This window comes from Lepisosteus oculatus, chromosome 22 (genome assembly GCF_040954835.1).
Source record: "Lepisosteus oculatus isolate fLepOcu1 chromosome 22, fLepOcu1.hap2, whole genome shotgun sequence".
NCBI classification, from domain to species: domain Eukaryota; kingdom Metazoa; phylum Chordata; class Actinopteri; order Semionotiformes; family Lepisosteidae; genus Lepisosteus; species Lepisosteus oculatus.
In genome coordinates, this window is record NC_090717.1 from 2,331,961 (window position 1) to 2,356,771 (window position 24,811).

Here is a 24,811-nt window from a genome sequence, read left to right on the forward strand (position 1 = left end):
TTTAATGTTCAGATTAGTTGTCCTATAGGTTTGGAATCTCATAAATGATTTGAAAAGTCCTCACATTTAAATAGGTCTATCGATTCCCCTACTAATAAGTATATATACACTAATAATAAATAGAATATATATATATATGTATATATGCACTAATAAGTATATATACACAAGTACAGTATTTCTGAAAGAACATGAAGTCATAATAAATATTGAACATCTAATGACACCTATTGCTTATAAATGAGAACCACTCACAAAGGTGTTATGGTAACAGTGACCTAACAGATGCATTGTTTTTTACTGACTCATAAACCAGACAACAGGTTTAGTCAGCAGCGGAAAGGCACAGGCTGGTATTATGTGTGACCACCACTGGAAGCAGCACAAGATGTTACTTCTGCTATGCACACTTTGCACCAGGTTGAAGAGTTTGTCTTTCCTCTGGGTGATCTACACAAAACCTTCATTCATCATTTAAAGGGCTCCACTGCTGTGATTGTGGCAGCATGCTTTAAGCTAAAAAAGCTGCCAAAGTCAAAACAAGGAACAATCTGATCTCCACATTTGCTGGTGCAACATGGAGGAGCTGCCAATACCACTCTCCAGACCTCAGCCCTGGGACTTTCTCAGCAGCAGAATGCCGTGCTCCTGTCTGGTCAAGTTCATCACATGTTCTCAGAGTAGACACCCAGCTGAATGCCACCATGTGCATCATTGCTGGAACTCTCTGCCCAGTGATGGCAGGCAGGAGACAAGGCACTATGGTATTGTATTGGAGACAATGTGGCTTTTGTAGTGAATTTATAGATTGGTACACAGGCTTGTGTGTCATGAAGGAATAGCCTTAGATCTAATGGACCAGTCTCAGAGTATTTTACCTTGACTAGAGGAATCGCTTGATTTTCTTTAAGATTAAAAACTCCTGTTATTTTTGTTATGCCCACATGGTTGGGAATTGCCAACTGTATGCTTTTCACAACTTGGCTCACAGCTACAACCCCTGCAACTGTACACAGGAGAGAATGAGGAAGTGTGGGCGGAATCCTCTGACCAGTCCATCATTCTAGCCACTGGTCCTTTAACACATCACAGGGCAACACAGCCTCCTGGTGTTACAGTACTGGCTTCCAGCCACCAGAGGGCGCCTACACGGTCTCGGCTTACTTCATCCACTCTGGGGAGGCGTGGGTTAACCAGGCCTTGTTAATCCATCACCACGCCTCACCTCCTGTATATTTAAACCCTGCCGTCTGCCTCTACCTTGGCTCAGTGTTGGGTTGTGCTTTGTGGATTTCATATCAGAGCCTTCTTGTTATTGGACCGCTCCCTTGTTTATGGATTTTAGGATTACTTTTTTGGACCTCAATTTTTGGAACTTGCACTGGATATTGAAGACTTGTTGCTTACTTTCTGGCTTTTGGGCTTTTTTGCTTTCCCTTTTGACCACAAATGTGGGTCACCCCTTTAACGGTTTCCTTGCCATTTCGACACCTGCCTAGGGTCCATCAATTTATCTTGACTTGCTGGTACCCAGTGTCACACCTGGCTGAAGGTTAGTGCTGATTGGAGGAGAGGTCTGTCTGCCATTTAACAGCACTGAACACTGGAGCCAGTTTTTTAAAGTAAAAAGCAAAAAACAAATGGCAGACCTCCTAAGGGCAGGAGAGTAGAGGGCCTGAAGGGATTTATATGTGAACTGTTGGCCTGGTTTCAGGTGTAACATCACATCCAATACTCTGTACTCCTACTCTTGAACTCCCTGCCCCACATCTTCTCACTCATCTGCCCATGCATGGTCTTCTGTCACGAAGCGTTCTTCCAGGACCCTATGCAGACAACACAATCCGGGGGGAGAGAAGAAAACACGGGGGAAAAAGGCATGCAAGGGGCGTGTCCACTGTGCGCTGGTGTTCAGGGGAGGTGTGGCCGAGGCAAATCCAGGAGTGTAGCAGATGTCCAAGACCGGGTAATCCATCGTGACAGACAAATAGAGTTAAAAGCCGGAGCGGGATCCGGTGGAGGATCGGGGGTATAAAAGGGGGTAACGGGACCAGACGCTCCCTAATCCCGGACTCAGTAAGTCAGGATGCCGTGATGCAGCCGATGCCGTCGAATCGCTCCTGGACTCCTGATAGGCGGGCTTCAGGTTTCCACCTTCCAAAGCTGAGCCCAGATTGGCAGAAACACCTGGCTTTTATAGGACAGGGGGCAGGAACCGGAGGCAGGTGCGGGAGATGAGTGTAAAACAAGGAAGGGCTGGAGCGTCCTTAAGAGGAGGGGTTTACGATCGTGACACTTTCAAATGCTCTCCAAATGTGAGAATAATTAGGTAGTGATGATTACATGGCTGTAATTAGGGCCATTACACTGTGTGAAGTGCACTTTCTGCACTATTTGCCCCAACTCATTTTGATGGAATGTGCACACTGCTGCAATAGCTCTGGGAGAGTACATCTGCCGCTTACTTTAATTAGATGAATTGTGTAAAGCTCATGAGTAGATCAATCCAAAGAATGGAAGATTCAATAAGAAACTGGAAGTTACCATTGTTGAGCATGTAGGAGAATAGAGACTATGTAGTTCAAAGAACATTGTGATACAACATGCTATCTGCTTTCTCATTAGAATGAACTCAATTGAGTGGTTTTTCATGGCTGAAGGTGCCTTTTTGTTCCACAGGATGGCAGGACTCAAATGCAACAAAAAAGGAGACTGAGAAATGTTTACAGTTTTTAAAGGTTTTTAATTTAGGTGAAGGAAACCTCTTCAAATGTAGGGGTAGATGTTCTACTCTCATGTGGAAGATATTAGATTTAAAGGCAGACCATTTTACATTTTGGAAGAAGTTTACATATCAGTGCTGTACATCCTCATTTTCCCCAACATTGTAATGTCTTTGGCTGTGTTACTGCCTATACATATATATACAGTATACATATATGTATATACATACACTCGTTTCATTAGCTATGTTGGTTAGTTCCACACATAAACAGAAACATTAAGCCATCTTGAGTTACCTACATCATTTTAAACTGTGTTTTTTTTAATAAATGTTATGGACTGAATTCAAAACAGATAAACTAATCCTGACCAACACTAATAGCCATGTGCCTGTTTTCATTAAATATTTCATGCCATATAACCTAGAACAAGATAACAGTGAGTCCCAACTGGAACAGGTGGTTGACTCTACTTAGTCCTCATTAATTTCAAGACAGACTTTTATGACCTTCAGAAAAGATTCTGCCAACATTTTAGATGTGCAAAAGGCTCTGTGAACATAGGTCTTGATTGATCTTGAATAACCTTTGTTAGGAAGGACAGTGCTATAATTGAGAAGATCAATGAATCCCCCACTATTAGTGTAGACTGTAAACAAAAAAGGTGACTTCATATTTACGTTTTTAGTTTTGACTATCCCCTGACGAAAACGAGCAATAGAGGAAGGATATTAATTACTACGTAGGGTTAAGAATTAGAGTATCACACATTCTGGCAGAAATTGAGACACTGGGGCGTTTCTACACAAATATGGGTACTGTATCTATGAGGGGAAAAACACGTTATTGCGATGATTTAGCAAACAAAGCAATCAGTTGTCGTCGTGTCGGTAATGTACTGTAAAAATTGCGGAAGAGTTCAGTACCTCAGACAGCTCATCACAGAAATGGCACTACGTCTTCGAAGTTTCCACTGTCAGACAGCTTCACTGAGAACGGTTTACGCAAATATAGTATTTTCTCTTTCCGAGTTTGTTTTTATTCCACGGATTCCAGCCCTCTTAATTCACGATGTGTCTCCAGTGGTGTGTAAAATGGTGGTGTATTCGTCCTGCGTTTGTGAATTGCGGCGACACTTCAAAACGTTAAAACAAATTAGTGTAGACCCAGGCAGCATAAATCGTCTTAAAAAAGAACAAAACGACGGAATTACAGAGGTACAGTAGTTAATAGCTGTAAGTGTAAGGCGTTTGGATTAAAATGACGAGATTGCAAGTTTCTCTCTTTTAAGAATCTAAAAATGCAAATGTATTTGTATGGTTTATAATAAAATAGGCCAAAATAAATCTCCAGGGACTTAGTGTTTTCCAGTGAATGATCTAATAACCAACAAGCATACCTCTTATGGCACCTCTGACGTTTTAATTTAGTATTTTTTCGTTTTGCAGAATGAATCCCGAGACTAACGAAAAGGTGTTGGTAAGGAAACAATGAACAACGACAATAATTATCGCTGTGGTATCCATGTAAAGACCCCGTTATATCGGCGTATCTAATTCTGTTTAGGAACATCAAACAGGCAAAATTAGCCTTAGACATTTTGGGCGTTGTACACTTGTGTAATGACATTACATTTTAATTAGTATTAATACAAACTTGTATTTTTTAAATTAAGACATACTTTAATTTGAACCCTCATTTATTTTTAAATAGTTTATAATTCCTCGGAATTAACTCGTCCAGTTATTGAGCTCGCAAAAACCGATTTCTAGGCTAAAGACTTTTACCTGTTATTACAAAAAAAAAACGTTTACACCACTGCGACAAATCTTAAAATACAAGCATTTGAATTCCAAACCAGGTTTAATAGACGGGTGTCTCCAAAGACGTTCAGCTTCCCTGGGTCCTGTATGTATTAACAACGGAGAAAACGTAGGTTAATAATAATTTGCAGTATAATATACTATAATTTTATTTTGGTTAGTGCCATGCATACATTTGATCATATCATTTCAGAGAGTGAAAGTCAATAGGCTTTGTATAATCCTATGAGATTCTTTGGCGCCGACACTATGAGTTTCTATCTCTTCATGTTTTCTTCAGCATGTAAATTGCAAGACCAGTTAGATTTAAATGTGGAGCTTGACTTCATCTAAGATCTTCCACTTTTTTCACCTGCTGATCTCCTCGGTTGCCTTGGTTGTATTTTTTACTTATTGTCGTGCTGCAAAGCGAAGCGCATCCAATTAAATATGGGAGCATGTTCTTCTACATAAGGCAACACACTTCAGATTCCATTCTGCGGCTGCCAGCATCTATTACATGATCAATAACATAACTTAGCATCAATTTATTACCCCTGTACAATTTCTTGCATTAGGAATTTGTCTTTTCGCATACCCCAGCTTGCTCTCCATGAGACACACAGACACACAGACAGGGAGAGAAGCCTGAAGTCAGAGCGCAGGGTCAGCCACTGTACAGCGCCCCTGCAGCAGTTGGGGTGAAGGGCCTTGCTAAGGGGCCCAACGGAGTAGGAATCCTCTGCCGGCTGCGGGATTTGAACCGGCAACCTTCCAGTCATAGACGGTAGTTAAGACTACTACTGTCGAGTGTTTTACTGAAAGCTAATAAGTAAAGTGCTCGATTAAGGAGGGATGAATGTATAGTAAAATAATAATAATAATATAGTAAAAAATAATAACATACAGATGAGTGATCCAGCCATGCTGTATTATTGAAGAGGTAACTAATGCTGGCTCATTGGCATATGAGTTACTTCATCAATGGCCAAGAAACATGACAATAAATCAAAATTTTTTCCAACACTTTTGGAGGGAACTAAATGATACAGAGTTTTATTTGTGAAGGTGAAAGCACCAAATTATGTATTATTTTACTATACATTCATCCCTCCTTAATCGAGCACTTAACTTATTAACTTTCAGTAAAACACTCGACAGTAGTCGTCTTAACTACCGTATTGGAAAATGTAGGTGTATTATACTAGTTGTGGTATAGAATAATACTTAGAATGCATAGTTTGTAAAAACATAATATTGATTTACGTATTTTAACATTATATACAATGAAATGTTTTATTCTGGCTATGCGCACTATGAATGCACAACAGACATACCACCGAACAGCTTGATACTCCGTCTTTTACAGTAACGGGCTTTATTCTGTCTTTGACTGTACATGATTTATTAACATAAACTATTTTTGTTTAGAAAGAAATTGCGATTGGTACATGCAATATTTATTGTTCACATTTACTATAGAGACCATGCGAAGAGAAGTGTTGGAAATTCCAGTTGTTGTAATTTATGATTACGATGGTCATTTATGGCGCCAAACTGTTCAAATACATCGGAAAAGTACCCAACTCAACTGGCTTATATCCAGTTACGAAAACGTGGAACACATCGGAGACATTGAGGTTTATTTTAATGGTAACCAACTGTGTATAGCGAGGGATGAATGTATTTTAAACGGTTTGCGCGATTAGTCAAAATGCAAATGGTTCAAATGAATAATACAAAAATTACCGTAATTGCCTTTTTGTCGTAGTGCTGGCATTTTACCTGTTTGAAATGTTACCTACTGTCATTTCGGGCGAATTTGGAGAAGTCTGAGGTCATCCTCTTTAAAATAACGACCGTACTTATTTGAACTAATAACTGCCGGGTGTTAATTACATGTTTAATAAAATGAAAAGTGAATAAAACATCAGCTAATAAATATCTCGCTTTATGGGAAAATGAGCCACGTTTCATTGTAAATTGCCTGTTTCACAACCAAATTACTTTTGGTTTTTACCGAGAAAACATTCCATAGAATGTTAATACTGACAAACGTGTTTTGGGCGACTATTCCTACAACAAGATCATATTAAAAATTGTAGCAATCAAAATCCAGTTTCATAGAATACTCATTTTACAGTATTTCAGGCTTTACTTTTGAGAGCTCCTTCGATCAGCTCACTTTAACTTGGGAACGTGAGACAAAGTGGGTGTGACGATGGTGGCGAAATTTCTCTTGGGTGGTAATCCCGAAATCATTTAAACAGAAAAAGGAATATAATATGCAGTGTCCTATTATTGCCGCTTCTAATTTTCTGTAAGTAAGGTCTATTTTCTAATAACTGCAGAGTTAAAGATATTTATCACATACAAACGCCTGAATAAAAACATTCTTCGTTCTAAAAAACAACCGATTCTTGTTCCTATCAGTTAGTTTTTAATTATACTTTGAAAACAGTGGCAATATAGGACGCATCAGTACAGATACGAAGACGAATTGATACATAAAAGACTCACAAAAATGCACTCGAACTTTAAAAATCATAAACATAACGAAATATAAAGTATTCAGTCTGTTACAGTGTTCCAGATGGTCCATGACTGCTTTGGCGATGTTTTTCACGACACAATTTCGGTATGAAATTAAGATAAGATTCAACCAGAACGGCCATATGTTTCTGGTTTCCTGTGCCAGTGTCCGATGTCATTATTCTGCCAGATGTTGTATTAAGAAACTTAAAATTGCAAAATCGAAAAGAAAAGCATAATTCAGTACTTCTAAAATACCGCTTAAGCAACACGCACAATTTTCCCGAATTAAGCGCAGATCGATAGACTTTCGCATCCTGTTCATTGAGAATGTGTTCCTGCTGAGAATATACACGCGAGAAATATAACCCTGCAGTTCAATCACAATTAAACCGTGCGGATTAGCAAACAGGTTTGTCCGTCCATCGCCAAAGAGCTGCTTATTCCTGAAAAGGGCCTGGAAACCAGGAGATACAAGTAGGTCGAGACCAGGCGTGTGTTTTTTTGTTGGGAAACCCGAGCACACGGAAAAAGTGTCAACTCAACACAGAAGTGGCAGTCGGCACAGGTCGGAGTTGTGCGCGAAGCAACAGTCTACCCGCCAGGCCACCGTATGGATCTCCTCTGTGGTGAGAGACTCCTCGTTGCGTGTGACTGTAACTAAGTCGACAGGCAGATGGTGCAGCTCGATCACCTCGTTCTTAAACTGAACCTCTCGCCGGCAGGCAAGCAAGGTTTCCTTTTCACCAGGGACAGGCGGCGGTGTCGCCTCTCGCTCAACACACTCCTGAGACAAAGTTCTATTGAGGAAAAAGATGGGGGTTTAGCCCACTGCAATTTACTTCATGGGATTTCAGCTCCCAAGTGGCCCCCTTTGCAAATTAAGAGCCCAAACTCGGGGTGAGTAGCTGGCTTTTCAAAAATCTTCTGTTTAATATACGATGTTGTTATTGGCATCCGAGTTTCTACAACAACGTCAACAGCAACAACATTACTACTACAAATACTGCTGCTGCTACTACTAATTCTGATAATAATGTCACTTTCGCCGGTGTTGCCGTTGGATACCTTTGGTAACGTGCTGCTGTTTCTCTTTAACATACTTCTGGCTACTGCCATAGTTTCTCTGAACCTCTCTGTCTTTCTTTCCATCGCGATCAACAGGGCACTCAGGAACGAGAACCGTTTCATGTACATGTTAAGCACCTGCTTCAGCGACGTCTGCTCGGGTTTGTCGTATTACTACGTCGGCGTCCTGGACGTTCAGGACCACTACGACTCCCCGAGCAGAACGTATTACGTCGCGCCCACGTTCCTCGGCCTGTCGTACATGGTCATCCTGGCGGCGCAGGCGGACAGGTACCACGCGGTGGCGGCGCCCTTCGCGTACGGCCGGAGAATGACCCGCGGCCGGACTGCGGTGGTGATCGCATGTATCTGGGTTTATGCGTTCTTCATTGTCGGGGTGAATAATCTAGTGACGGTCAGCGCGGCCAAAAAGGTCACCAGTATCGGGACGTTTGTTTGCAACGTCTTCACGGTGGTCATTATGATCGGACTCAACATCAGACTATACGTCATCGCCAAGTACCACCTGGAACGGGAGCTGCCTTCGCCTGAGCGAGAGAGCAAGAGATCATCCGTCTACCTCATCGTTGTGGTGGCTGTGTTTTTCCTAGCCACCTGGTTACCCATCTTCCTGCACATTATCGTCTGTAACTTCCTGGGCTCCAGCTGTTACTCGTTTAGAAACGAAGGGAGCGACCCCCTCAGAGTTCTGCCCCGGGTGAACGCTGTCATCACGCCTCTGCTCTACGTTCGGGGCTGCGCTCCGCTGAGGGAAACTTTGTACACCAAAGTCTGGAAAGCTTTCTGCCCAACAAGAAGGTAAAATCCAGGTTTTAAACTTTGTGTCCGTTCTCAGCTTCGCCGGAGAAAAGCTATGCTTCCGTCTTCTTACCGGGACTATGGTTTAGCAGTTGTAGTACACCCCACCGCTCAACTTTAACACACTGAGCTCTGTCACCGAGTTTTCCATTCATTTTAAAAGAGCTGTGGAGATATCCACCGTTTCTCACTTCGCACAACTTCTGGACAGCTGGCCTAGCACTGGCGAGTGATCTTACATTCGAGTGTAGGGGATGAGACGATTTATCGATTTGTGGTCTCTCAAATTTAGACGGGACGAGAGTCAACTTTGGTATCACTGTAGCTCGTGAGTTATAGCTATGAAATATTCACAAATATGTGATTAAGTCTAATGAATTAGCAAAAGGGCTGATTTCCACTGAAAATCTACCCTTATCTAGTTCTAAATATTGTAACACAACGGGGTTCAGGTAGGCGCCCTTGCTGCATCAGGTCGGCCCCGCACCGTCGGGGGCTCGAACCCAGGACTCCGGCGTCACTCAACAGGGACCCAGCTTGGTGAAAAGAGTGATCTCTCCCCAGTTTAGCGACTATGGTCCTGCTATTACAGGGAAGGGCGGTGACGTCACCGCTCTGGTAAGCCGGCTCTTACACAGTGCCTGTCGGCCGTATGCGTTACAATATTTTTTACTTATTTTGACTGACGCTTTTATCTAAAGCGTCTTTCACGTGCACAGCTGAGTTCTTTCCAGGACTCATTTGGGTGAAGTACCAACCTAAACGCATGTGTCTTAGCTGAGGTTTGAACCCACAACCTTGTGGTTACGAATCCAGAATCCCATCCGCGGTTCCCCATCATTTAACGCTAATGTCTGTTGTTCGATTCCTAACTGGTGTGTTAATAGCATCAACGTCTTTGTTTTTTCAGAGTGAACCCAGAACCGAGAGAGGCGGCCAGTGGATCACCTGTCAATGTGGTTAATGTCACCAGAGCACAGTCCTGATCTGGGGTTAATTTCTCTCTAGAATCTATGCGTGTTTCACCTCCTTTTAAGAAAGACGCGGGGGCGCTTTAGTTATTACGTTAATGTGATGATGGAGTCCTTCACCGGGCGTTACAGAAAACAGGTTTGTTTTTTGCTTATATATGCTTAGACTACTTCGTTTTGTTTCACCTACTCCGACCTTTCTAAAGATAGCTCGACTATTTCGAAGCCAGAAGAAATGTTGAAGAAGTATAAAAACTAAAAAGAGATGGACGTGCAACCCATTCACAAACCACCGTCTGTTCTAACGCGCCGGGTCTCTGTCGGAGGATGTACTTTATCATCGCTGTCACTCTTCACTTTTAAAATGTCATCGTGTGTGTGTTAAATGTGGAAATAATAAAACGCCGTGTTAAAAACTGGACAACTAAGCTGGTTGCTAATGTTCTCCATAAACATTCATAGCTAATATGGGATTTGTGTGCCCTTCTGTCCTTAGGGACGTATCAGAGAGTAAAGAAGGGGTCTCTTCTATGTAGTCTGGATCAGCTACACCAGGGATCCTGAACTTTTCCTGTTGTTATTGATGGAAAGACGCCTGCAGTTGCCTCTGGCTCAGCCTCTGGTGATTTTCCAACTTTCCCCAAAGAACATGCACAACAATGCGTGTTCATACCTGTGGCCATATCGTCCCTTAACACTTGACCTTCTATGTTAATATGTATCTTGTTGTTTCTGTCGTTTTTTTCCTTCCGTCCGTCTGTACACTATAACACTGCTGCTTGTAAAACAACTTGCCCCTCCTGGGGAGGAGAAAGTCTTTCTCTCAATAGTACAAGCAGCAATTTGGTTAGTAGTTAATTGATCCCATGATCTGGTCTTGAAAGACGCCCTGATACCAACCAGGGCTGGAGCTCACTGTTCCACTCGCACAGCGCACCCGAACACTGTTTCTTCACAGCGGGGAGAAGGTTTCGGTACAATACCGAGTCCCAGCTTGGTCGAACATCTGTCTTTGTTTCACAACAGTGGTGTGAAAGCGTGAGTGTGCACAGAGGGTGGGGTACGGTTTTTTTTCCCATTGCCTCGGGCATAGAAGACACAGCTTCTCCGGCAAAGTCTCTGAGCCACTTGTAGCCATTTTGTAGCAACGTGAAAGCACCTCTGCAACACGTGTAGGTGTTCTGAAGCACGTAAAGCCGTCTCGGCATTTTCTAAAATATCAAAGGAACAAGTAATAGGTTTATTCCATGCTGAAAAAAAGAAGAAAGAGAACACAACGTTTCGGCCGTGGAGCCTTCTTCAGGTGTCAATTTTCTAAAATATGTCTGAACCCAATTTGAACTAGATATTTTACTTGTTGAGCAGACAGCTCTCACATTAATACAGTTAGCGTATGTTTGTAACCACGGCCGCCGGCGGCTGTTCCAATATAGTCACCAAGTTAAGGAGAATTAGTGGATGAGCCGTGTGGTCATGTTTACCATTGGCCGAATGGTGTCTACGAAGATGCATTTTACATAGAAACCACAAGGTGTCGGAAGAGGCCATCTTTGTAATAGACTTTCACTATCTTCACGTTTTCTGCGAGAGACGTTCCTTGAAACTTTTTTTATTTTTTTTACGTTCCTTGAAACTTTCACCACACCAACATCGTCAGTCGCGTATATTTTCCAAAGTGAAAATGTGGTTCAAATGGCAATCCTTTTAGTTTGCATTTAAAATGCTGGAAACGAGTTTTGTGTATCAGAGATTTTAAGTGGGGGGTAAATTTAATAGTCTTCACAGTGTTTGAAAACAAAAGCAAGGGTTCGAAGAAAAAGTGAAGCATCATAATAACGCTGCTCTCTGGTTCCTGCTCTCGACAAGTTCTTAATCGCCAGCAGACAGCTTTCGATTTTCCGTACAGGCGCGTTTTTACATTTTCTCTCAGCTCTGAAAAACCTGGAGGAGGATTGTAATCGGTATCATCGGAGTGCCCAGAGCTGCACTCATTATCAAGTGAACCTACATAGAAGGAAATAAAAAACACACACATTGAAGGCGAGTTCTACATGGTCAGTCCCGTCTGTAAATTCGTTATAAAATTATCTCCTCTTAAGAACGTTTTAGTCCGAGTTAGTTCTTAATGACCAACTCGAAGGGCGATTGCATACATTTCAGTATTTTGGCGTTGTCGGAAATAACGTGTTTTATTAGGTCAGTTATAAAAGGACTGAGTGCATAAAAAAGTCTAATCAAGCAAGAAGCTCGTTTATAAACACCAATTAGCACTGGTGATTAAGGGTCCCAGTGGAAATTAAAAACAGAACATCTAGGAGTCACTCAAGAGCTGGAGAAAGAGCCATTGAGCTGAAGTACGTGAAGATAAAATAAAATGTCAACACACTGATAGCTGCACGTTTATTAAGAAAGCGAAATTAATTAAATCTCTTCTGTGCTATTACAGTATGCTCCGTGTCCTAGATATTTATTTCGCGCATTTGCAAATACAAGTCGCACAGGTACGATAAAAAAACTGTCACGATTCACTAGGGGTCGCTATGGGGCGACATTATTCTACTGTACTCAGGTGAAAGGCGATATGAAGGTAAAGACCATATAAGATCTGTATGTAAACCCAGATGGGTTTATATATTTTCATACGTACACCATTTTAGGTGCTTTTCGCAAGGAATACAAATCTTATTTGGACGGCTCTATAAACTGACATACTTTTGTGTTATTTTACATTAATGAGTGGTCGACATGTTCCAGGTGAGACCCTTGCAGATCCATATTTACTCCGAAACTCCGTTTGCAATATGTGATTTTCAGGTCATGTAGGAATTATAAAACTAGTGGATGTCTGTACAGACCAGTCTGCATAGACTTTTCTCCCTAAACCGTATCCCTGCAAATACTATTTTTTTTATTCGAAGGTTGATATGGATAGCTACTGGAATTCGCATGCACCACAAAACGCACACCACTCCGTAGCCATTGGTCAAAATAAAATCAAAAATCGGAGGGAGAGACTGGACAATAGTGGAAAAACGTGTAGATTTTACTGGGCCAAGCTTTTATAGTGGAGGGGGGAGGGGGGTGTTCTGGGTGGTGACCTCACTTCCTTTAGAAACATCTGCTTGGGGGATCTGCGGGTGAGCTCACGTTAATGAAGCCCTTTGATAGCTGCGTGTCCGAGTCCAGTACAGGCAATTCCCCTCTGCCGAGGTGTCTACAACACACCGCAAAACCGACCTTACGTGGGTTTCAAGCGCTCCTGGGCCTCAAGTGAAACAGGAACTAAAACGTAGCTGTTGAACTACATTGCCGGCCCTGCGTCTCGCTATATATATATTTGTGGAGAAGTGGCGTTTGTAGCTCGTAGCTGGGCAGGCGGCACGTATTTCTAATTCTCACGCTAATAATACACACGTACACGTCACGGACATGTGCAGCGAATTGAAATTCACCGGAGACGCCGATGTGATAATTACACTTGTCAAAACATCGAAGAAACAGAAAAAAAGATACATTTTCCTGCAGCTCATAGACTGCTTTCAATTTAGACCCTCTGAGGAAATGATTCAAAAGCATGGGACGTAAAATGACGTTTAGTAGACCTCACCCGGTGTTACACGGGGTCTTCTGGTTTCTTGAATTATTTTAAGAACTACGTGTTTAAAGGACAATATTTCTATGCACAGTATTTAACATTGTCCAGAGGTCAATTCTTCGGCCCTTGCAGTGAGCTATTGCAACACTGAAACAAAGTATTTTTTAATAACGTAAGCGTCAGCCCCAAAACCAACTCCGCCGGAGTCACAGGCTATCTGATGGAAAGGGTATTTAATGATCTGTCTCTGCATTGGATTCATTTTGTTTGTAATGAGCCCTACCCATGTGAGATAAAAACTGCATGTATCAATAAAAGATTCTAACAGCTTCTTTGCTAGTGACCGGGGTGTATAAATGCATCTAGGGCGAAAACCTTCCTCCTCGAAATATGTAACAATTCTTTGCGTTTTTCTTAACACTCGGGGCAAATCTTGCAAATGTTCGGTACATCTTACAATGTTGATGTTTACATGTGAATCAATAAATACTTTACTGAATCTGTGGGCATATTTCTAATGAAATCGGTTTCACTGCATACGCACTGGAAGGGTATGGGGCGGCTCGGTATATTTGTATTATACATGTAATTATATTTGCAACATCTACACACCTCTGAACGCGTTACTGGAGCTCGATACATTGAAATACAGATTACAGGACAGGGTGGTAAACGCGGAAAACAAATCGGGTACAAAGTATCTGCCAAGGACTGGGTGAGACGCTTCTTGCTGGCAAAGAGGCTAGTGGCTTTTTCCCCCTTTTCGGTTGGCTTCTATTCAAATTTGGGTCAGGGGTGAGTTCCCAACGTCACAAGCTTGCAAGATGGCGCTCGGAAGGCTGTGAGATGAGACACAGGCTGGTAAATTGAGAACGCTCCTACAGATGTATTAAGGTACCAAAATGTTGCTCCGGCTCTGTTTTTCAACGTCTCTAAGCTTGCCGTAACTCGCCGCGCGCGGCCGTGGGTCGGACTCCGCGTGGGCTGCCCGAATCGTCGCTCGGTTCTTGCACAATTTGTGGCAAGCGAATGCCAACAAAAAGGGTCTCGCCTGTAGTGCCTACTCCTGGAGAGCCAGCAATACCAGCTTGGCAGGATGTGATCTGCTCGTTTTGTCTTTGCTAAACCTGCAGTGCAAATGCTAACGCAACGAGGTCTTTCTCTTCCCCCTGTTCGACCAGCATAGTGCTCCAACCTTGTTTTTTTTTCCCCCTTTGCAAGCGTGGTATTTTTTTTTATTTAAATGCATTTTGAATATGTTTTCTGCGGTATGAAGTTTCCCCTCGAGGAAAACAATAATCTTTATAGGTGTACTGGCAGATTGAATTCCAAGCCTGCTGTCCTGTTAAGGCACGATCTGGGTTTTTTTTTTCGTTGTTTGCGATCCAGTAAAGGGTGATTTTTTTTCTTGGTTTTTTTTTGTACACGAATTGTTTGTTAGACCATCGAAATGAATCTTTTTTTAACGCTTTAACTTGAAGTGGTCATCGAAATGCTTCCAAATTGCCAGACCTGACGAAAACGGTAATCGATTAATACAATCGACGCTGCCTTTTTTTTAATTGGATAATTTAATTACAATACGCTATTATGGGCGCCATTCACTGAATCAGGTAAAGTATGGATTTAAAAAATATTTCGGGAAACACGACTGTGGCAATATTTTCATTTGATAGTTTTACTTTTCTCCGCCAAACGCTAAGACCAATTGTTAGTTTGAAACGGGGGCAGCAGTATTGTCTGTATTAGAAATCGTACCCTGTTATCATGTGTATTTTGGGAAAAAATACTGGTGTATTTATTGCATGGGGGAATTTACCCGAAGGAATTAGCAATTTCTTGTCTTTTAAGTACGATTGGCACACCAATCATATTTATTAATCATGAAGAGTATTGTTTACAAAGACCGTATGAACTAGCAATTATGTGGCAAAACTTCGCTGAGTATATTTTTATACGCTGTAAATACAGTGCGGATGTTTTTTTTCCACCAAAGAAAATACGTCTATATGTTTCATATCGTACAGTGAAATATAATGACTGAACCTCGATGTTTACGCGTACCCGAGCCTTTAAAAGTAAAAAGGGGTTTTAAAAGTTTTTCCAGTCGCAGAAGAATGTTGGAATTGAAACTGGTAGTAAAGAGGCCTCCTATAACAACCAAACAAACTGACGAATGCTCTTCAGGAACTTACATTTAAGTGCTCTGTGGGATAGGATTGTCTGACTGAACCCCTCCGCTGGAGACACTCCTATATACAATGGGTTGGTATAGTGTTTGTTGTTGGTATCGTCTTATTTTTGCAGTATATCGAAGTCCAGCACTATCTGTCGTTAATATATTTGGTGGAATTCTGAAAGGCACAGTGATAGTTGGATTTAGAGTCTTTGGAGACAACGATTGGCAGTCGCATATATGTTAGTGTAATGGAGGTTTGCCTAATCAGACCCTTTTTGTTCAATTTCTTTTGTACAGCTCCTTGGGATGAGCTTATGAAAGGTGCTATATGCAGTCAAAACCCTGTGTGCGTTAAGATGTTACTTTTGCATTTTGAAATATGACAAATGGAAGTGTTACTGATATTGCATCAAGAAGGAAGTGTTACAAAAACGTGTTTTGTGCTTAAACTATGTTTGCCACTGTGGTCTGTTTGATATTAGCTAGCAGCAGAGGCACACGGGTTAACCCAGCGGTGTTTGAACCTAACGCCCAGTGTCTAATTCATTAATTGAAGTAATACGTTATCTCTAATTGATGAGATGAAGGTCTCTTTCGCCTTATAGACTTTTGCCTCGAACATAATTCAGGCTTTTATTTAGTGCTTGAAATAATTGAAAAGGCTTTATGAATTGATGCGCTTAAGTCTAAAAGTAACGCTATTTTATAACACTTTGATATGGCTTCAGAACTGAATTGTCTGCATTCCACTCCATAATCCACTACAAGCCAATCCACCAAACGAGTTGAATATTTCAAGTTTCATAGATATTGATTTGATTGGGGTTCGGATTTAAATGTATAACTTTGGCACTGAGCATGTCAAAAGACTGTGCTTGGTACTAGCCTGCCTCAGGCCCAGTGGAAACTGGTGCTCAGTGGGTTTTATATTCCTGATATGTACGTTATCCACCACTCAGAAGGTGCACAACTGCTGTTCTCCTTTACTAGCAAAGGAGGACAGAGAGGGAAAATTGTCACTAGAGTCACTGGTATCGAGACACAGATAACGTATCTCGTCAGAAAAGAAGTAGGAGTTGAAAAGGAACCAGAAATCCCCCCCCATCACATGCACTAGCAGGTGTTAGGTTCTAAAAATGTGGGTGTGTGACTCTACAGAGAGTATATCGCTTCTGATCGCTTAGATAGGGCTACAGCTGACATTCAGACATGACTACGCGATTCAGACAAAGTAGATAAAATACCAGGACCATGCAGATTCCAGCAGAAGGAGTACTGTAGTATAACATATAAAAACAGTAGGTGTGATGATGCGTGAGCTGTGTTCATGGGCAGTATTTTAACAGTTTTGTAGGGAGACTCCCAGTTACCAGTATATTATTAGCTATCCTGAATGATAAGGTATAAAAGTATCTTTGCTTCTGCAATCTCCAAGGATATTTCTGCTCGCATTGTCCAACGCTGTTACATGGGATTTGGTGGGTTTTTTTGAAAGACAGATCAGCTGGTTCAGTTTTAGGTGTCATTCTGAAATGGGGCTCAAAAACGGTGGCGAGGTCTTATAGAGTCGGTGAAGTGCTATGAGTATAGAGTCATCTTGATTCAGTGTTTTCTGTCACCAGGGAGTTTTCTTATTTGGCGGAGGAGGGTGCAGAGCTCTGTTCATCCTAGATATCTCAGAGGACTCAGTCAGGCCGTGTGAGAGGATATGAACTGTGTGGCTCCCCCACCTGCCCACTGCCCGCAGAACTCGCCTTTGTTTCTGGAAGACTGGGATGCTTCCTAAATTTTAACAGGGGGCATCCGGTTCTCCAGCTCTCAGTTAGAGGTGTCTTGCCTGTTTGGAATCGCTTCACCTGTTTGCGAGGTTGTGATGGGGGAGATGATATACAGAGCTCTTTGGTGTCGGTGTATGCTTATGTGCAGTGCATGGATCTCTGGACACTTTGCATGTGACAGCAGTCTGTGTGTAGCTGCAGGATGGGTTGGGCTGAATAGGAAAATCATGGAGGATTTAAATGGCAAGGCCTATATAGGGTCAGTATTCTTTTGACTAGCAAATCATCAGCCTCATACAGTACATGAGCTCTTCTTAGTCCTCATCAACTGCCCTAGGTCTTGTTCCCTTTGATTCCCAAGAAGATGCTTTGAGGGTTGCATTAAACTAGTTTGCAGGTTTAGCTTATGCGTGTCCAAGATAACCTCACTATTTAGCATGATTGGACAACTTTGGATCCTTTATTTGACAGGGCGGATAACAGATGAAAAAACGGGATTTCTGACCAGCTGTTTCCTTCTGCATGTGATGTCACTACAGAGGAAATTCCAGAGCCCTCCTGAAATTCTATTTCCATCATTTCTGTATGAACTGGAGGAACTGCAAGGGATCATTAATAATACAGGCACTTGAATTAGGAAATGGAAGAACCTACACTGCTGATATTGATCGCGAGACATTGTAATTATGGTAGCATTGGGATGTAAATGGATTTAACAGTCCTCAAAATTGATTAACAGAGCTTCACATCTTTCAGATCTGTAGCATTTCTCTCTGCCCCCTTAAATACGTTTCACCCCACTTTGTAGTGATAGCTGGTGAAATATGCAGTGTATTTCAGAAATGTTTTCAATCAGGAAATCTTCAACAAAACTTGGCAGTTTTCTGTCGGTTTAATGCCAAGGTGCTTGGTAGGGGTGTAAAATCAATATTCAGTCTCAGTGCTTGTAAGAAGTCTAATTACTGAATATAGCATTGCAGTTTGCTGTAATCTGAAAATTCTTGTTTGAAGGTACAGTCCCTGGTTGTGTTGCCTTTTCTTTTCTAAACTTTTTTTTTAAAAAGCAAACTTTTCTTGAGAATTTTGAGAGATTCGGAAACGGTCTCGGAGTTTAGCTGCAGTGGGATGTAAATGAATGGTTTTAAAAATGTACAAAGCCGTTGGCCAGAAATGCAGCTGTACTGCAGTTCCGTACAACAGCTGTGTCCAGTTTATAAAAACGAACATGAATGAACAGGCACTGAACTGGTCTCGGGCTGTGAACTGGTTTTGCTTCTTCCATTGTCCATGTCTTTCAAGGGTATTGTCCGTGGAGAAAGTGGACTCCAAACGGGCAAAGTTCCTCACATCATTTGCAACGAGAAATGTGCTGAAGCCAGATGTTTTAGAGGTTATTTGCGGGTTCTAAAAGCGTGCGTTTGAATTGTAGGAGCCCCGTGCGTTCGTATCGCGAGAGCACACCTTCTTATAGTAAACAGAAACGGCTTGTGATCACACAGCTTGTAACGCATTCTGGAGTAGCGGGGAGGAAAACGCCTCATTCGGTCAGTCTGTGGATGTTTCAGTATGAGATGCTTCTCTGAGCTTGGCAATGGGGATTTTGAGAGAGTCTGCATAGGGTAAGCTAAGAAAGTAACAGAGTACGCCGAGAGGATGAAATACCAGCTTTAACAGCTCCTGGCTTGTGTGTGGTACTACTGTAGTGTTTCACTCTGCAGCAGGTTTTTTCTCTCGTGCTGTGCAGGGCCGAACTGCTGCCTACTCTGGGTGTGTGCGCCAGTGCGCTGATGTGGTTCAGTAGCCATGCTGCTCCGCAGCTGATGTGCGCCTTGTTCCAGTCCGTGGGGCTTTGCGAGCGCCGGTAGAGGTCACCTCTGCAGCTCTGCTTGGGTGCCTCCCTTCCTCTTCCTCTCCACCTGGGCTTGGCGTTGCCACGGCTCCATGGCTGAGTTCATTCCGAGCTGCTGTATCAACCCCCCACCCTCCCCTCCCCCCTCCCGTGATGTCAGCATAGATCAGGGCTCAGGCAGGAGGAACGTGGTGAAGGGGCCACTCGTTCGGCTGCTGACCTCGGCGAATGATGCTCCGCACCCTCGTGGCACGTGCCAGTTCTGGAGGGCAGCTGTGCCCACCTCATTGCATTGCTCGTGCCCGCAGTGTCCTGGTGAATGCCGTTTGTATCCACCCATCAGAGTGTGCGCTCAAGGGAGGGGAAGACTGTGCCTCGTGTGGTACCAGATGTGCCCACATGTTTTTATTTCATGGAGACGCTATTCTCAGTTTTTGTGGGCTTCCGTTTTTAAGTTTTCCTTATTTCTACCCGAGTGTTAAGAGCAGTATTAAAATAAGCTTCTGGCATTTATCACATGTCTTTGTTTAAAAGTAAAAGACTAACTGGACGGATGGGATAGTTTGATGTTTAGTTCGAGTGCTGCTATAAGATTAGGAGTTTTCTTAGGAATAGCAGAGTCCAGACGGGAGGTTTGGGAGCTGGTGGTCAGCGAGTTTGGTTTCGATTGTAGGTGCAGGTCCAGAGCTTGTGTCAGCTGGAGCTCTAAGTCATGAAATCGGGACAATAAGTATTCCTGGAGACGCAGTTCAGGGAAGAGCTGAGGGTGTCGGAGACCATTGTGGGTGTTTATGCTGTGATTGCATTAGATGGTGGCCTTAAACTAGCTTGGAGGTGTAGCCTGTGTGTTCTCCAAGCTTATCTCTCCGTTTAACATGATTGGAAGACTTTGAATAATCTTTATTTGGTGGATTCTTTCCTATAACATAAGAAAAATGGGGATGCAGGTTCTTTGTTATACTGTAGGTATAGAAATGGGACAATGCAGTGTTGTCCTGTTTCTACAAAAAAAAAAGTCACTTCATACTCCTGACCATACTTTTCACTGAAGTAACCTCAGCCCTCACCTTTTGATTTACACAGCTGTAGAATATAAGATGCTGGGCAGCTGTAGTTCATTTGCTACAGAAAGTGTAATTACACATTCGTGAGGCCAAAATGTATTCAGTAAACGCCAAAGATGAATCTCTGACAGTTTACCAAGCACATATAAATCATTGCACAGCCTTTTTTAGAGAGTAGCTATAAAGACTGATCATTGAAGATCAGCTGAAGAGAGATCATTGGTAAAATGAATATTTCTCTGGAAAGCCGATTTCGGATCCAGGTGGCAGTAAATAGTGCTTCTGCTGTGCAGATGCAAGTCTTTTTAATGATACGGGAGTCTGTGATGATACTCGCAAGCCTGTCATTAGTGATGCACAGCCCAAACAGGCTTCTTTTTCACCACAACCTGACATCCTCCCTCGCTGTGTTCGCCAATAGGCAGCACATTAATATGCGGTCTGGAATGGTTACAACTCTTTAAGTCTCACCACAGCAATCTTCCCAGCTGGCTGTACAATTTAAGTTGGTTTGGCGGTTGTGCCAGTTTCACGCTTGAATTTTTTTTTTTAAGCGTGCTGTGATTCATTTCGAAGCGCAAAAAAACACGAGCAGTAGAGCAGAAAAGGTTTTTAAAAAAATCATGGTTTGTTTTTTTTACATTTGGTGTTTTGTTCTGGCCTGATCAAACCCCCCCAAGCAACACCTTTTCTGAAGTGAAAGTTTGAATTGGAGAGGAAATCTTTGATCTTTGAAAGTCAGGTCTATCGTTTTTATGGCTTGAAGGTTTCCATCTCGAAGTGTGTGTGCATTTGACTTTTTCTAATATTGTTGAAAGTCTTGGCCAGTGTGCATGTTCGTGAGGATTTAAGTTAATACTGTTATGCCAGGGACTGGCAACTAACAGACAAGACCTGTTACAACACCTAATGGGTGTTTCTGACTGCAGATTTCTATAGTTCTTACCGAAGTGTTGGCAGCACAAGTTTTGCGAGGAGAACTGAACTGGTTCAATTAGGCAGCTTAATTTAGTTATGTAGCTAAAAACTGAATGCAATGAGAGAACTGGATGGGACTTCTTGAACTGAGCCTCTGTATCAGTCTTGTGACTGTTGAATAATTATGAATCAATCTTGGATTTGCCATTTAGGAATGTTGAACAAATTCATGGTATTTAGCTGTGGAGTTTTAAAAAGCAGTGGCAAACATGAAGGGAATTGCTTATGTGTTGTCGTCCATTTAAAACAGGCAGGAATGTTAAGGGCTTTTTAAAACTTTTTATCTCCTGACGAGACATGCGATGTTTTAAAACCAGGAATAAGCTCTGGCTCATCCGTAGCGCACCATGAATGTTTTGTGCTCTGTTACAAAGAGTAGACAACAGTGTTGCGAGGCGGAGTCTGCTACACAACAGTCGTGGTGTTAAAGCTCGCTGGCGCTGGCCGTGGGAGTAATTAACTCTAATCCTGCAGTCTGATTCACATTTCATCACTTCATGTTTACTTAACAGGTTACTTTTAGCATTTCCAGTCTCTCTGCTCTTTCAGCTAAAGTGCTGCGCATTTACCAGGTGAGAGAGTAGAAAGTTTAACATTTGCTGGAGGAAATTAGAATGCGGAGGGGATCTAGATTAGTAGTGTTCCACGTTACGGTTTTGTAATGACACATTTTCATAGTTTCCTTTGTTCTTTTGTGATTTTGGACAGTTTAGAAGCATTACCTGGGTTCTGTAAACGGCGCCGAATGCACGCTGTCTTCTGTACCCTGCTTGTGCCTTAAAAACCTGCACACCCATGGGGGTCTGACACTTGTGTATGCACTCCATGTAGTGTGCGCGCCCACGTGTCTTCAGCTGAATGGAAATGAACCCTAATCTATCACGGGCTCACGTGACCCAGCGGAGTCTCCGGGGAGGGGCAGGGTGGATGCATCTGCACACCGGGCACAGCTCAGTCAGCTGGGATCTCCACCACTGGGCGGGAGGCGGTTGGATTTCTCACAGCTAGGGCAGATGAGTCTACCAGTGGAGATGAGGGCTGCACGTCTGGCACTTCGCAGTCAGATCACACCTGTGGGAGCTTTGGCCGGGTTTGTGCTGCATGTTCTTGTGAATTAGTGTTGTGCTGAAGTGTAACGGTGTGTTGTGTGCCCCACTATAGGTTTTGCACGACTCGTTGTGGTACCTTAAGGATGGAACTTGGAAGATAATTCTGAAGATGTTCTGCAATTGTTACTTTGAGTGTTTTACTGACCTATGTGCTATAAGTGACCTGAAGTAGACACTGTAGTTGTCCAGGAGCGTATTTCATGTTTTGTGCCTCCGAGCCCTCCGTTTTCCTTTTCCTGGACGAGAGCTGGACGAGAGGAATTTCCTCTTCATTAACACTGCGCGTGCTCAACTCTCTACAGCGCTTCGTCTCCTTCACTGGAGTCCTCATTTTGTTTTCTGATTTTGAAGTCTTTTATGCTTTCTGATCAAGCCATGCTGAACGCCAAGACTTGTTGAAATCTCTGCACCCAGGGAAAACCCCGGAACTCGTCTGAACGAGCCTGAGCACGACCAAAAAGAACCTCATTGAAATTGAAAAGACCTACAAGAGGGCCCCGTCCTACAGACTGATTTCGAAACAGTTTTTCTTCTCTTCGAAACAGCCTGTTCTTCTCCGCTTAAACCTCGAGTCGGTCAGAGAATTGGTGGGCTAAATTGTTGCAGCATGACAGATTTTTTTTAATTACAGCAATTTTATAATGCTGTTAGAAGTGCAGATCCCCTTTACGTCATTTAAAGCATAATAATAACTTACAGTAAATTTTGGAAATGGCTAATTAAAAAATGACTGGAAACATTTAAAAGCTCTAATCCCAGAGCTGCTGGCAGTTATATATAGCCTGTGCACACCAGTGTGCCGCGCTCTGCGCGAGATTCTTTAAGCAAACTTGAGGGTTTAAGATGCATCCCAAACTGACATCAGTGAATTTAGGGGCGACTCCTGGGTGGCTGAGCTAGTACAGTTGTTTGTTCCGAGCTCAGGTTGAATTCTGGGATGCAGCTGGTCGAACCCGGGACATGTCACTAGCCGACTGTGACTGTGGTTAGTCGGCCGGCGCTCTCTGAGCTCTCGGTGGTCCGATGAACCCCCCCGGGCAGGTGGGCGTGGCAGCGACATCTATAAGGGAGGAACCTCTCCTGCTACTAGACCTGCCCCCCCCATGTTTTCCTGCTGGCAGTGGCTCAAAAGCGAATGGAGGAGCCCCTCAACACTTCCTTGTGCCCTTCCAAGGCGCTGCAGGGGTCGCCAGGATGCAAAGACGCGACTGGAGCTTCCAAATCAAACGAGCACTTAAATTCCAGAAGAAATGAATTAGAAAGCTGGTCCTGTTAAACTTCTACTATCGCCTGTTCATGTAGCTGAGCCAGAGCCTACTGTACAGCTACCGTAATGAGCTGATGTTCTCCTGTTGGCCCCAGTATAGCAGATCCATTGGCTGCTCCTGCATGTACAGGTGATCACTGAGTAGCCCAGGGGATACATCCAGAAAAACGCAGTATTATCTGAGGTGTGATTTAAGTCTATTTGACAATATGGTCATATGCTCCAACAACCAAGATTTGATCATCAATAAGGTATAATGAAAAACAAGGAATTCTTGTCAGGAATGACTAATTCTCCAAGTTGTTTTCATCCTGTCCTTTTCATTTCTACTCCCTTTAGTAATGGTACTCATGGTCTCTTCATTTCAGTGGTATTGCCGAGCATTTTTTTAGCCTCATGGTTTTCTTGCTCCTAGCATGTCCAGTCTACCTTTCCTGTATGTTTTCATTCAGGATCTAAAAGCCTTTCAAATTGTTATAAGGTCAATGCTTTAACCCATTAGGAATTTTGTTTTCCTACTTAACAGACAGGGGCCTTATGAATGAACGACTGAATAAAAATGGTCAGTTGGCTTAAAAGAAAAACTAATCTTAATTCCATTGTCATAAATCTGAGTGGGCACATTTATCCCTTATCATTGTATCCAAATCTCAACTGCCTCTAATTGCTCATATAATTGTCTTTAGGAGCAGGAATGTGCTTCAGCACTCAGGCAGCTCCTCAGTGTTCTGTCTGAGCAGAGACAATGTTGTTTAGCACTGTCCATCCCTGCAGTAAAACCTCCTTTCTGTTTTCCCTGAGCTAGTCAATTCCCAATTAACAGCCAGTATCGTCTGTTCTTTAACTTGCCTGCCTGCTGCCTATAGCTTAGCCTTTTTCTCTTGTGATTTCGTACTTCTGCTCTTTGCCTCACCATCAAAACACCGGTGATATTGTTTTGGTATAATCGTGCAAAGACTTTGTCATCCTGCTCGTGCAGGGAATTAAGATCGCCAAGATGTTCTATTGACCTGTCACACTTCCTTTCAAATATAACAGGCTTTGTCATCATCTGGAGTGGTCAGTCGTTCTCCAGCG

General features: G+C 42.7%; 1 protein-coding gene across 1 annotated transcript in view; it reads left to right on the forward strand.

Moving 5' to 3' along the window:
* Positions 1–8,514: 8,514 nt before the first annotated feature.
* The window catches only part of hic2 (hypermethylated in cancer 2), a 32,027-nt gene continuing 15,730 nt past the window's right edge, over positions 8,515–24,811 (forward strand). The window contains exons 1-2 of the mRNA XM_069182083.1: positions 8,515–8,944; positions 9,855–10,054. Coding sequence (XP_069038184.1) covers positions 10,019–10,054 — 36 coding nt within the window. The 5' untranslated portion in view covers positions 8,515–8,944; positions 9,855–10,018. The remainder of the gene's footprint in view (positions 8,945–9,854; positions 10,055–24,811) is intronic.